The sequence below is a fragment of the Crocodylus siamensis genome, chromosome 2, assembly GCF_052110815.1.
Source record: "Crocodylus siamensis isolate JL-2025a chromosome 2, ASM5211081v1, whole genome shotgun sequence".
Lineage (NCBI taxonomy): Eukaryota > Metazoa > Chordata > Crocodylia > Crocodylidae > Crocodylus > Crocodylus siamensis.
In genome coordinates, this window is record NC_143396.1 from 246,180,063 (window position 1) to 246,194,479 (window position 14,417).

At 49.1% G+C, this 14,417-nt stretch overlaps 1 protein-coding gene across 1 annotated transcript; it reads left to right on the plus strand.

The window, feature by feature from the left end:
- Positions 1-1,242: 1,242 nt before the first annotated feature.
- LOC149871974 (uncharacterized) lies at positions 1,243-12,235 on the plus strand. The gene is made up of 4 exons (XM_090033578.1): positions 1,243-1,278; positions 1,413-1,508; positions 1,813-2,527; positions 11,983-12,235. Exons 3-4 carry the CDS (start codon positions 1,867-1,869, stop codon positions 12,114-12,116), a joined length of 795 nt encoding a protein of 264 aa, XP_089889704.1. The 5' UTR covers positions 1,243-1,278; positions 1,413-1,508; positions 1,813-1,866; the 3' UTR covers positions 12,117-12,235.
- Positions 12,236-14,417: the final 2,182 nt, after the last annotated feature.

The window sequence follows — 14,417 nt, forward strand, 5'->3', positions numbered from 1 at the left end:
TTTCCTTTAGATCCAGTGTGTGATCCAGTATGTAATGAGATATTTGTGCCACAGTAGCACTGCATTCCCCCAAATGCAAACCTAGTATTATGCAATAGGTGGTATGACGCTTCAGTCATTGAGTCGATTTGGCAGCGATTCGGCAGCTGAGTCTCTGAATCTGACTTGAATCAGGAGAGCCTTTAACCTCTCCGAATTGAATCAGAATCCTCTAAATTGATTTGGAAACATTTAATGATTCGGACGTAGACACAGCTTTAAATGTTTTTTCTATATACCTCAAGGTACCAGTCGGCTTGTGAATGCTGAGTTGGTGGGGCAGATGAAGCATCCCATGAGAGCGTGGGGAGTGGGCCTGGTGCGCTCAGTGGTGGAGCACATGGGGAACACCCCCTGCACCTCCTGCCTCAGTGACTGGTGCCTCCTGTGTCTGGGGATGATCACCAAGCCAGGGGGAGCGGGGGGGGGTCCACTGCTGTGCACATGGGGAGCCCCCACACTCCTGTGGGATGCCCCATCCATCCCACCATCTCAGTGTTCATGAGCTGCACCTGGTACCTTGAGGTATGTAGAAAAAACAGTTAAAGCTGTGTCTATGGCTGATTGAATCTTCAGATTTGGATTCAGCTGAATCAATTTTGGACAGTGATCTGAATCAATGAATCATAGATTCATAAATTGTTAGGGGCTGAAAGGGAACTTGCAGATCATTGGGTCCAGCCTCACCAACTCTAGGCAGGAAGACAACTGGGGTCAAGTGACCCCAGCAAGGTGACTGTCCAGTCTCCTCTTGAAAACCTCCAGGGTAGGTGACTGCAGCACCTCTGGAGGGAGTTTATTCCACAGTCTGGTCACCCTGACTATCAAGGAGTTTTTCCTGGTATTAAGCCTGAAGCGGCCTTCCAGGAGTTTATATCCATTGGCCTTGGTCTTCCCCAGGGGTGCCCTAGTGAACAGTTGTTCATCGAGCTCCTGATGCACTCCTCTGATATAGTGGTAAGCTGCTATCAGGTCCCCTCTCAACCTTCTCTTCTTTAGGTTAAAGAGGCCTAGGTCCTTCATCCTCTCCTCATATGGCATGCTTTGCAAGTCCCTGATGATATGGGTGGCTCTTCTCTGGACTCTCTCAAGTTTTTCCACAAATTGAATCTCTGTCCCCCAAATTGGGCCAAATACGAATCGAATATGGCCTGCTTCGCGTGCTGTTCAGTGTCATCCAACTTTTGAGGCAGCAGCAGCAGCGATCGGGAGCTAAGGGACAGCTGTGGCAATGAGAAGGTAAGCTGGGGGAAGGGAGTGAGTGGGGCCAGGTGCTGGCGATCAGGCAGGGGACTCTTTCCCCACCTGACCCTATTTAGCTGCACCGGGCAGGAGCCGCGCGAACAGGGAGCGCAAACAGGTGTGCTCTTTAGGGGCGTCCCGGAGTTTGCACCAGGGTTCGTGCAGGGAGGTACGCGAGGGAGGCCACAGACAGCGGAAGAGCCAACAGCAGCAGCAGTCGTCTCCAGGTAAGTGAGTGGGGGTGAGAGCATGGGAGTTGTCATGCGGAGTGCAGCTAGGGCTCCTGCCCCATGGCTGCCTCCTGGCCCGGGGACCGGTGAGGCTTCCATGCAGGTGGGGCCAGCTGCCTGTGGGGGCTACCTGGCTTGGTCCCTGGGGCCAGGGGGACACGGAAGCAGGGGCTTCTCTCACCTGTCCCACCTGTGCCAGGATTGCGGTGCTGGAGGGGCAGGTGAGAGAGCTCCAGGCGGAGGTGAGCAGGCTGCAGGGGATCAGGAGGACGAGATTGAAGGGTACTTTCTCTCTCTGCAGGGCCTGTCCCCTCAGGCTGTCATCACCCAGGAGTCTGCAGGAGGCGAATGGAGGATGGTCACCTCCAGGGCCAGGTGGCTTTGCAGGCAGCGCATAGCTGCATCAACTGTCACCCCAGTACAACTGGGTAACAGGTATGTGGCCCTGGCAGTACTGGAGGAGACTGGGCATGAGGAAGAAGGAAGGGAGGAAGCCACGCCCTCATCCAGCAAGCCATCATGCATACCAACTGAGCATCATCCAATGACCCAGAGGAAGAGACGTCGGGTCATTGTCATAGGGGACTCCCTTCTCAGAGGAACGGAGGGACCCACCTGCTGCGCAGACCACAATGTGAGAGAAGTGTACTGTCTCCCAGGAGCCAAGATTGGGGACATCACAGAGAAGATCACTGACCTCATCCGGCCTTCTGACTACTATCCTATGTTCCTCATCCATGTGGGAACCAATGACACGGCCCAGAGTAGTCTGGACCAGATCATGGATGACTACAGGGCTCTGGAGGCCAAGCTTAGAGAGTTGGGGGCCCAGGTGGTCTTTTCGTCTCTCCTCCCGGTTAGTGGAAACCGTCAGTGGCAGCATGCCTACATCCGTGAGGTGAACTGGCGCCTCTGGAGTTGGTGTCGTCACGCCGGATTTGGCTTCCTGGATCATGACCCACACTTCAAATCAGAGGGCGTCCTGGGGCATGATTGTGTCCATCTCTCCCCCAAAGGTAAGAGTTTTCTTATAGGCTAGTTGACCTCCTCTGGCGGGCTTTAAACTAAGTTCATCGGGGGATGGGGATCCACAGGAGCAAAAGAAAATTCAACCAGGTGTAGGACCTGCCCAGGTAAGAGCACAGCTATATACTAAGGGACCAGTTGTCTCTCAGGTAGGGGGGGTGCCCAGGGCTCCCATGGGGGGATTAAGGTGTCTCTTCACTAATGCAAGAAGCATGGGGAACAAGCAGGAGAAGCTTGCTCTCCTGCTTGCAAGTAGTAAAATCGACCTGGTTGGCCTAGTGGAGACATGGTGGGATGAAACGTTTGACTGGACAGTAGATAAAGAGGGCTATAGGTTGTTTAGAAGAGATAAGGGGAAAAAAGGTGGGGTGGGATTATGCTGTATGTTAGGGAACAGTATACCAGTTCTACCTTCCAAATGGGACCAGAAGAAGGCTTAACTGAGACCCTGTGAGTCAAACTTCAAGGAGGGTGGGGGGAGAGGGATCTGGTGGTAGGGGTTTACTACAGGCCACCACATCAGGAGGAAGAGCTGGATCTGGAATTTTCCAGGCAGCTGGGGGAGGTCATGCGTGCAAAGGGTGTTGTGGTCATGGGCAATATGAATTACCCTGACATCAACTGGGAGGAGCAGTCGGCCAGGTCTAGCCACTCACGAAGGTTCCTGATGTGCATACAGGACCTACACCTCATGCAGGAGGTACTCGTCTTCACTAGGAAAAACACCATACTGGATCTTGTGTTAGCCTCTGGGGACGACCTGGTGGGGGATGTGCTAGTACAAGGGAGGCTAGGGGACAGTGATCATGAAATGATCCAGTTTGCTATTCAGAGAAAGGTGGGGAGGGTAACTAGCACAGCACAAATGCTTGACTTTAGGAAAGCCAACTTTGATGTGCTCAGGGCAGTAGTCAGGGAGGCACTCAGCACCTAGGGTGTAGCTAGTATGGGGGTCCATAAAAGGTGGTCCTTCCTCAAGGAGGCTATCCTTGGAGCATAGCATGATGCAATTCCACTGCGCAGAAAGGCAGGAAAAGGGTCCAAGAAAACTTCATGGCTGAGCACAGATATCCAGGCTGGCCTGAGGACAAAGAAAAAAGCATACTGGCGGTGGAAGCAGGGGGCAGAGACAAAGGAGGAGTAAACCTCCCTGACTCAAACTTGTAGGGATTTGGTAAGGGAGGCTAAAGCAGCACTGGATCTTAGATTAGCTTTGGGATTAAGGATAACAAAAAGTCCTTCTTCAAGTATATAGGTAGCAAGAAGAAGTCTCGGGGTAACATTGGACCCCTACGAGGCAGGGCAGGGCAGGGCAGTTGGTGATGGACGTGCAAGAGAAGTCAAAACTCTTCAGCAAGTTCTTTGCCTCTGTGTTCCTGTCTGCCGACAATGGGGTGCTCTCGGGTGACAGCGTAGAGAGGCCCAGGAAGGATGCGAGTCCCCCGACTGTTAGTTCAGACTTAGTTAAGGATTACCTGGGGGGCTTAGATGTGTCCAAGTTGGTGGGCCTGGATGACCTTCATCCATGGGTGTTGAGGGAATTGGCTGGTGTCATTGTGGAGCTATTGGCACAGCTGTTTGAGGACTCCTGGTGCTCAGGCCAAGTCCCTGAGGACTGGAAAAGGGCCAATGTGGTCCCTATTTTCAAGAAGGGGAGGAAGGAAGAGCCTGGCAACTACAGCCCAGTCAGCCTCACGTTTATCCTGGGGAAGGTATTTGAAAAAATTATCAAGGGCCACATTTGTGAGAGCCCTGAAGGGGAAGTGATGTTGGGGGATAACCAACATGGGTTCATGCCAGGCCAATCCTGCCTGACTAACGCAGTCTCTTTCTATGACCAGCTAACAAAGAGCTTAGATGGGAAGGAGGAAGTCGATGTCATCTTCTTGGACTTCCAGAAGGCCTTCGACACAGTGTCCCACCCAATTCTGGTGGGCAAGCTGAGGGACTGTGGCATTGAGAAATGCACAGTCACATGGGTGGCAAACTGGCTCCAGGGGCGCACCCAGAGGGTGGTGGTGGACGGGTCGATGTCGATCTGGGAGGGTGTGGGCAGCGGAGTCCCCCAGGGTTCGGTCCTTGGGCCGGTGCTGTTCAATATCTTCATTAGCGACCTGGATGAGGGTGTGGAGAGCACCCTGTTCAAGTTAGCCGATGACACCAAGCTGTGGGATAAAGTGAATACACTGGCAGGCAGGGGCCTCATCCAGGCAGAGCTGGATAGATTAGAGAAGTGTGCAGATCTGAACAGGATGCGGTTCTACAAGGACAGCGCAGGGTGCTGCACCTGGGGAGAGGGAACCAGCATTATGGTTATAGGTGAGGGGCTGACCCTCTCGGCAGCACAGAGGCAGAGGGGATCTTGGAGTCATGATTGACTCCAGGATGAATATGAGTCGCCAATGCGACGAAGCAATAGGCAGAGCCAACCTCACCCTGTCCTGCATGAACAGGGGCATCACTAACAGGTCCAGAGAGGTCTTGTTCCCCTTCTAGGCGGCGCTGGTCAGGCCGCAGCTGAAGTATTGTGCCCAGTTTTGGGCGCCGCACTTCAAGAGGGACGTGGAGAACCTGGAGAGGGGCCAGAGGAGGGCCACTCGTATGGTTGGAGGCCTCCGTGGCCAGCCCTATGAGGACAGGCTGAGGGACCTGAATCTCTTCAGTCTCTGCAAGAGGAGACTGAGGGGGGATCTTGTGGCTGCCTACAACCTTATCAGGGGCCAGCAGCAGGGACTTGGGGAAAGTCTGTTCACCAGGGCCCCCCTTGCAGTCACCAGGAACAATGGCCACAAGCTGAGGGAGGATAGGTTTATGTTAGATATTAGGAAGAACTACTTCACCTCAAGTGCTGGCTCTAAGCCATGTGCTGGTTTAGGATCCAGTATGCTGAGTCCAGGACTGCATGCTGGGCCTGAGGCCTCCCACTGGCTCCAGAGTTGGGGAGGGGTGGTGGGTCCAACCCCATGCATTGGCTCTGGAACCAGTCCATGGTCCCAGACTTGATGCATTAGATCTGACTGGGTCTGCAGTCCCAGATCCAGTATGCCAAGTCAGACCCCGCATACCAGGTCCAGACCAGGTTTCAATTCAGCACCTGATCTGATACATGGTTGAAGGGAAAGAGACCCTTACAGGTTTGGAAATTTTGTGATGATGGGCAGGGGGAGTGGGGGGGGGAAGCACTGGCAGCATAAATTTCTGTGGCTCTCAGAGCCATGGCAACTAATGCTTCCACTGCTTTACCTCCTTTCAAATGTCCAGACCCAAGAAGATCCCTTTTCCTTGCAAATAATATGCACCCTAATTTTCCCCAGCTAGTTTGGGGGGAGGAGGGGGGAAAGTGCATGTTATATGCAATAAAATAAGGTATTATCTTAATCAAAGGAATGGATGCTTGGCTTGACTTATGATACTATTTCATGAATGAAAAGTGCCATGTATTTAACTCAAGCCCCTGCCAGATGTGCATGTAAAGGTGTGATGGCATCTTGTGCATGATCCACACAATTGAGCTTCTTGCAATGCCACATGTACATGGCAGGAGGCATAATTAGGGGACTGTGCATCAGATCCTATCATGTCTTATTAGCAGGGGATCATGATGGTGTATGTGCAGGAGAAGCTCAGGATCATGATCCTGGCAGCTTCCTGTTCCAGCAAATAGCAAGCTTCTACAACTGGGATCCCCCTCAGCTGATGGGGCTCCCAGGTATGGGGGCACACCATGCATGCTGCTGCTCTCCCCCCTCCCCCCGAGCTGGGACTCTTCTCAGGTGATCCCTGTCAGCTGATCATATTTCCATTTTGTTGCCAGTCTCCTTGCATTGCTCTAAAAACCCTTTGTTTATTTTCTTACTGACTACAACCAGGCCGTGACCGTACAGTAAACTTAGCAACAGCATGCTCAGTCCTGCCACTCTGCTCTGCACAACCTATCTTTTGAATCAGAAGCAGTATATCCACATCTGTGTGGAAAGTTTAAATAGTACTGCTGAATGATAGTGCCTATTAGCCTGCCCCAGGTCAATTAGTGTATGCAGTGCTGTGTGGACACAGTAGCAGTGCTTCTGGTTTTGGAGGCAGCATATGCTCAGAGCACAGCAGCTTCAGGGTACTGCTGCTGAGCACAGTACATTTGTGTTGACTTAGTTCCATTTCTCAGCCAGATTAGGTCCAGTCTGGTCAAAATTGTATTGCCACCCTGAATGTGCTATTTTTCTCAACATAGTACTTTGTAGAAATCTTCACCCTCAGGCTCTCTGGTTTTCCTTTATTCATTTCTATAGTCTTGTTTACCTGAATTTTCCTCTCTAAAACCAGACGTGGAGATTGCAGGAGTATCTCAACCTGGTCCCCTCATTTTGAAACTGTTCTTACCAGTTGTGCCAGCTCCCATTCTGCATTTTCCCCAGGACTCACGTAGAAATAACTCGTTCATGAAAAGTCCTATTCTTGTATCTGCATCTCGGTCATCAAATGTCTTACAACCTTCCTTTTAGCACCAATCCTAAAACAGCTGGTTTGTCTTCATTATCTGTCATTTAAATATTCCCAACAGAAAAATGGCATTTTTCAGCAAAACTGAGACTGCCATTGAAAATGTTGATTTCATAAAAAGGATAACTTCAGTCAGAAAAGTCCCCATATTAGTTCTACTCCTGCATGTTAATCCCAGTTTTAAGACCTGTATGTAGGCACTAGACTGTAGTTAATAATCAGAACCAGCCTTAGGGGAAAGGGCACCCTGGGCAAACTTGTATGTTTGTGTCCTTCTGGTGCTCCCTCCTCCTCCTCCCCCCCAAACACTGCTGCAGGCAGAGGCAGTCAGGGACGCAAGGCACAGACTGGCAGGGAGGTGGAGTAGCATGGTGCACCAGGCAGGCAGGCATGGTTGCTGCTGCCCACACTGCCTGGCTTTGCTCTTCTTGAGCAGCTGGAGGTAGGGGGCAGGCTGGGCTGGGCACTACTCCTGCCTGGAGCAGGAATCAGCTGGGGCGGATGGGTGGAAAAGCACTGCTGGGAGCATGGGCTACTCGTGTGTGTGTGTGTGTGTGTGTGTGTGTGTGTGTGTGTGTGTGTGGTACCCCCTGGACCACAGCGCCCTGGGCAGTTGCCCATGTCACCCACCCCTAAGGCCAGCTCTGTTAATAAAGCCCATTTTTTAACAATCAAGGTAGGATTTCTGTACAAGCAAGTGCCGCTTCATCTTAGAGCAATGTTCAGCCCTAATTCAGTTTCTGCTTGTTAATATTAATTAGATTTTTATATACCCTGTTCAGCCAGGGATTATTATGCTTCATTAGTATTGTTTGGACTGGATGCCAAGAAAGCATTTTGGTCACATTGAATTGTAATACTTGTATTTTTAGAAACATTTGAATTTGCTGCCTCACTTACTAAAGGGATCAGGGCTGTATCTCATTAAGAGATGGCTAAAGTTCAAGCTATTCACAGATTTCATATGCTTTTGCTTCGGAGGAGGAAACTGCAAGCTTTGATCCAGGCTACTTTTGCACAATATATTAGGTTGCAGTTTCTTTAAAGGTCAGTAAAGCTAATATATATCCAGTGTTGGTAATCAACAAATGGCCAGCAACATACATTACTTCATGCTTCTTTTCTTTAATTTGGAATATAAGCAAATTATAACCATTAGGCAACATTATATAGCAGCTATTCAAATTCACCTCAGTATTGGGATAACTAACAATGTTCCAAATATACTAAATACAAATATAAGTGTCCAGATTCTCCTTGGAATAAATTTAGCCAAATACTTTATTAAAATGGCAGACTTGCATGCCAGAACAAAAATATTCTGAAGGAATTACTATATTTTTGTTCATACAGTGTACCCAAGAATAAGATATGTAATCTTGCACCTTGTTTTTGAAAGGTAGAATGAAGAGCAAAAAGATCTTTCCTTGTAGTAAGTAAGTAAGTAGCAGCAGCAGCTAGGGAACCAAGCCTGTTCACTGATCTTCTTTCTTCCTGTGGATCACTTTATTTCCACTTTTGCCTAGCAAGTAGCAGAAATTGATCTTACCATATTTTCTCACATATAATACACAATCCAATTCTCAGGTGGATTTGGGGGGGAAAGGTTGTGTGGAAAACGTTGGTATTTTGTTGAAACCAAAGCTGTGGATTGATATGCAATATTTGAGCTTTTTTGTATATCAAAGACCATAGAAACAAATGTGGTCCAGTTTCAGGAATGTAATCTAATTCAGAATTGTTAACTATTTTGAATATCTGCCTTCAAAGAAAATACAGTAGTAGGTATACAATATGTTATCCTAGCACTTACGACAAGATTGCACACAACACACCTGAAGGTCTTTGTGGTAGCTCCATGAAAAACGGTGACAACGTATTATGTTAGGAAGTGATACATACTGAGAAAACTATCTGAATCACATTGTGAAGCAATGGTCACAGCGGACTATTTGATTATTAAATGGTAGGGGAATACTGAAGTCCCAGCTTTATTCTGTCTTTCATCCACATCTACTTCTGTTTCCATTTTTAAAAGGCTGCCATTTTTAAAGGCTGCCTTTGCTATGGGGAGGCCTGTCTGTCTGGCAAATTAGCTCACCATCTCTTGTGCCTGTGGTCCTGAGGAGGAATTTCTGTAGACATTGGTGAGATATTCCAGGTCCTCCAAGTGGCGCAGTTCAGCCACATTCTATGTCTCCCTGGGGAATCCACTCCAATTGTCTGGTAGGAGGAGATGCACAAGTACTAGATTGGCTCCTGAGCCAGTGTCTCCTGTCAGTATCCTTATAGTATTTTTCAAATTGTTTTCTGCTACCTTTGTACATCTGCAACTTGCCCATGACTCTTGCCACACTGACCTTTTACATCCAGTTCTCTCCTCCAAGATTTATCTTCTATCCAAACTAAAACCTCTGCTTGTGTCTTGTATCTCGGTTCAAGTGCAACATAGTTAAAATGCATGTCTTAAACTATCACCCACCTCCAATCCTTTCTTGCTGACTTCATCATCAATCCAGTGTGGGTCATATCACTATCATGTCTCTCACTTAAGACCATACTGGGGGCATCATCTTCAAGTCAATCATCCCTCTAGGTTAGGAGTGGCCAACCTGTGGCCTGAGTGACACAACTGGCATTCAAGAGATTGGGGCGGGGACAGGCAGCACAGTGGCAGCTAGGGCAGGGAACAGAAAGCAAAGAATCAGATCAGATGGGGAGCACAGGGCAGGAGGCAGAAAGCAGAGCAGTAGATTAGTTAGAGAAAAAGGATTGGAGTGGCATTCAAGGAGAGTATGGGGCTAATTTTGCCCAAAAGGTTGCTCCCCACCCCGTTGCTCATCAGTCAGTCTATGTCTAAGCTTTGCAGGTTCTTTCAGCCTACCATCTCTAACATATAGCCTTTCTTAAGTGTCTACTCTCTGATTATCTTGGGTCTCAGTTACTGCCATTATCTTTGACTTTGACATGTCTAGTCTAATTGTACTCATATCCATCCAGAATGCTGATGAAAAGATCATTTTCCTAGCCAGTCCCTTTTGCTAGTCCTCCCTTTGCATGCCCTCCTATATTGATTTCCTCTTTTTAAACACATCAGACAGGCTTAACTTTCAAGACCCTTCACCCTTACTCTACCCATCATCAGTACTGAGATACCAACCCTTGCATCCCATCAGCCCATGTTGACCTCTATCATTTGTTACATTTTCAAACACAAGCCAAGGAGTTGTCTTCAAGGATACCTCATGTACTCCAAAGAGACTTCCCATAGACGTCTTTGAAACTCTTTCATTATTCCACTTCAGATGACTCCAGTAAAATCAATTTTGCTGTGGTGTCTACATAGCAACTTGACAGGGTTCCAGGTTAGCCTGCTGGGATGCTGACTACAACTATCTATCATGCTGACCAATATTGTCTCACTGTTTCCTTTACTTCCCATCTGTCTGTCTGCATCCATCTGTTGTCTCTTGTGTTGAATTGGTGTTGTAAGCTCTGAGGCAGGGAGTATCTCTTTTGTGTTTGTACAGCACCTAGTACAAAAAGGGGTCCTGGTCCACAATGGTGGCTTTTAGGCACTATGATAATATAAATTAGGGCTCTGCGCAACAGCACAGCTTTGTTTCGACTTCCATTTTGATGGGACAGTGTTTCATTTCAAGTTTCATTTAATTTCAAAGCACTGTTCCACTTTTGTTTCATCAAAACTGTTTCACTGTTTTGATGCTGTGTCGCCTATAGGCTATAATGGGGAATCATGTAACTGCCTATAACTTTGTAATTTCTTGCCTTACTTCAATAAAAACAGCAGGGAGGGTAGCCTGTGCCAAGGTCACAAAGTTTCAAGGAGATAGGTCTCAGGGTTTCTGAGAAACTGCATCTCAAACTTCTGACAAACAAAGCTCATGTCACGTGCGTGTATTACGGTGCAGTGGGGTCAAAACAGCAGGCTTGGTAGCCCCTTCTGAGGCCATAAAGCCTGACAGGTTTCAAGGAGATAGGTGCAGAGGCTTCTGGGAAACTGTACCTCAAGCTGCTGACAAATCTCGTGACATGTGACTTTGTGTGTGTGTTAAGGCGTGCCCTCACTGGCTCTGGGGCTTCTACATGACACAGTAGCATGCCCCAATGAGGCCTCCTTCTACCCTAAAGCCTCAGCTTGGTTCACCACTTTAAATAACAACAGGTAAGCACTGAAGCACAGTAGGACTAGCATCTCAGAGTGTGTGTAGACGAAATGGGGGCCCTAAATTGAAGTGGTGGATTTTAAAAAACACTGCTTCAATTTAGGGCTGATTAAATCCCTGTATTGTGCACGCACCTCACTGACATCCCTTGCCGCTGGAGAGGCAGGTGAGGGCAAACCGCTGGCAGGTGGAGCAGTCCCTGGGCTGCAGGGGCGTGTGGGGGGAGGGCTGGTGCTTGCCTCCGCGGCAGCTGAGGCCCTCACCTCCAAGTGTCACCTGTCCGCAGACACCTGGCTCCGGCAGTCCCAGCGAGCACCGCAGCTGAAGAGGGAAGCACTGGGCCGCAGCACAGCTCAGGCAGGCAGGCAGGCTTTTAGTGGGGGGAGATCAGGTTCACCACTTTTCTTGGGTGGAGCTGCTTTCCCAGGGTTCTGTCAGGCTGCCTGCAGAGCCGTGGAGCTGCACGGAGCCGTGGAGCTGCACGGAGCTCCGTGGCTGTAGGGGTAGCAAACTAAAACTTCTCAAAGGAGTTTTAGTTTGCTATGCCCTAAGTCATTTAAGGTGCATTATGCCGCCGAATTTCTACTGTGGCTGGAATTAATGTGCAATCTGCTGCCAAAGCGTGCAAACACCAACACCATTAAAGTGGTGAAAAAGCATTCAGCCCACTTTGAAGTGCCATATACACATGTCTCTCGTTTAGTCTACATATGGCCTCAGGCAGCCAAACTGTCACAGAGCCTTTCTTTTCTTTCTTGCAGGATCTTCTTCTCCAGCAGCTGCCAGAGAGTTCTCCCCACCAGCCCCAGCCCCAGCCCTAGGGCTTAGATGTACCCAGGGCCCTGCCTCCTTCCAGTCAGCTGACCAGGGACAGGTGCTAGGGGTGTTGGTCTAAGGACATGGCACTGGCAGACAAGATTCTTTGGGTCAATCTGGTATGTTTTAGTAGACCAACTTAATAGAGAAATATATCTTAGCAAGGTTTGGGGTTGAAAAACCCTTAGGCTGAGGAAGCACCTGCAGTTGGTGTGTGTGCTGTTTCTGGATGGAAGGAATAGTAAAGAAGCCAAGGGCTCGCATGCAATGCAGGCAAGAAAGCTAGTCAGTGAAAATGGAAATGGAGGCATCAGGGGGTGAGGGACAGGCTGGGATGAGGGGGGGAAGGGGGCTGTAGCAGCACAAGTAAAAGTGGAGAGGTACCTGGGGAGTCTACAAAGTGGTTTGCAAATTCAAACGAACACTGAATCTCACTAACCTCATCACCAGAAGCCAACTTCTTACAGCCTTACCACACTGAATGGACCCACACTATGCTATGACATGACATGCAAAACCTGCCAACAATATCTCCAGTATGGAGATAACTTTACAATACAATACATATCTCCATCAGGGCACCAAGTATTCTGATGGAAAATATGTTGGAGACACCAGGCAACAACTGTGCACCAGAATGAGTGCACACCGTAAATCTACCAAAGACAAGAACAGAACACCACCTGTCTTCAATCTCTCAGGCCTGATCCTCAAAGGGAATTTACAAGCCACTTTTCACAGACAAGTCTATGAACTGAGCCTATGAGAGGTAAAGTGCTGCTCGACTTGGTACTGGCAACTGGGGATAACCTAATCAGCGACCTCATGATCGATGGGCAGCTGGGTGACAGCGATCATTAGCTGATCACCTTCAACATCCTCCGTAAAGCTGGCAAGTCAGTCAGCAACACTGAAGTCCTTGACTTCAGGAAAGCTGACTTTGACAAGCTCAGCAGGCTTGTCAGTGAGGCCCTAAGGGACCATGACCCCAAGGGGAGGGGAGTTCAGGAAGAGTGGCTGCTCCTTAAGGGAGCAATCCTCAATGCACAAGTTAATTCTGTTCCATCTCAGAGGAAAGGCAGCAAGAGGGCACAGCAGCCCCCTTGGCTCTCCAGTGATCTAGTAGACCTCCTGAGGCTAAAAAGAAGGGCCTACAAAGGATGGGGGGTGGGATTCACCTCCATGGAGGAACACTCTGCACTGGTCTGATCCTGCCGGAAGCAAACCAGGAAAGCCAAGGCTGCAACTGAACTCCAACTAGCTTCAAGTATCAAGGACAGTAAAAAGTCCCTTTTCAGATATGTGGAGAGCTGGAGGAAAAGCAAGGGCAACATTGGATCCCTGCTAAACCAGATGGGACATCTGACAACTGACACCCAGGAAAAAGCCAACCTATTAAATGGGTACTTTGCATTGGTCTTTCATCAGTTCCATGGGATGCCCATGTCGACTACAGAATAGGGAGGTCCAGGTGAAGATGATCCCCTGCCCTCCATCAATGCTGACTTCGTGAAGGAACACCTTGAGAGGCAGGATACCTTCAAGTCAGCTGGCCCTGACAATTTACACCCCAGGGTACTCAAGGACCTGGTGAACATCATAGCCCAGCCTCTGGCACAGATTTTTGAGAACTCATGGTGCTCTGGTGTAGTGCCTGAAGACTTGAAGAAGGCCAATGTGGTGCCTATCTTCAAGAAAGGGAGGAAAGTGGATCTGGCAAACTACAGGACCATCAACCTGACTTCTATCCTGGGGAAGATCTTAGAAAAGTTTATTAAAGAGGCCATCCTTGATGGACTGGCCGACGCCAACATCATGAGGGATAGCCAGGACGGGTTTGTTGTGGGTAGGTCTTGCTTGACCAATCTTATTTCCTTTTATGACCAGGTGACCTATCAGTTGGACAAGGGAGAAGAGATTGATGCCATGTATCTTGACTTCAAAAAAACCTTCGATCTGGTATCCCATGATCACCTCTTGGCGAAACTGGCCCACTGTGGCCTTCGTTCCACCACAATCCACTGGCTGGGAAATTGGCTCCATGGTTGGACCCAGAGGGTGGTAATAGATGGAAGCCACTCATCATGGTGTCCTGTGACCAGTGGGGTTCCCCAAGGCTCTGTCCTTAGACCCTGTAACAGGAGGGGTGTCCTAGGGTTGCCATGCTCTCCCCTAGTTGCCCACTGTACCGTGCCAAGCTGCCTAAAAGCACCCTCAAATCTCGCTCACCACGTCTTGGTCTTATACATATTAAAGGGAGGCTGCCCTTTGTCCTCTTGGCCATGGCTCTCTGCAGCCCTGCCTCTCTCTTGCCACACCTTACTGGGTGCTGTCTCTCTCGCTGTGCCTCACTGGGTGCTCGGGCTCTCTGTGACCTTGT

Excerpts from the sequence above, each read along its gene's own strand:
- LOC149871974 (XM_090033578.1), top strand. The coding sequence starts at position 1,867 with ATGGTCACCTCCAGGGCCAGGTGGCTTTGCAGGCAGCGCATAGCTGCA. Across the intron at positions 2,528-11,982 it reads TGTCCATCTCTCCCCCAAAG|GATCTTCTTCTCCAGCAGCT; the intron begins GTAAGAGTTTTC and ends TCTTTCTTGCAG.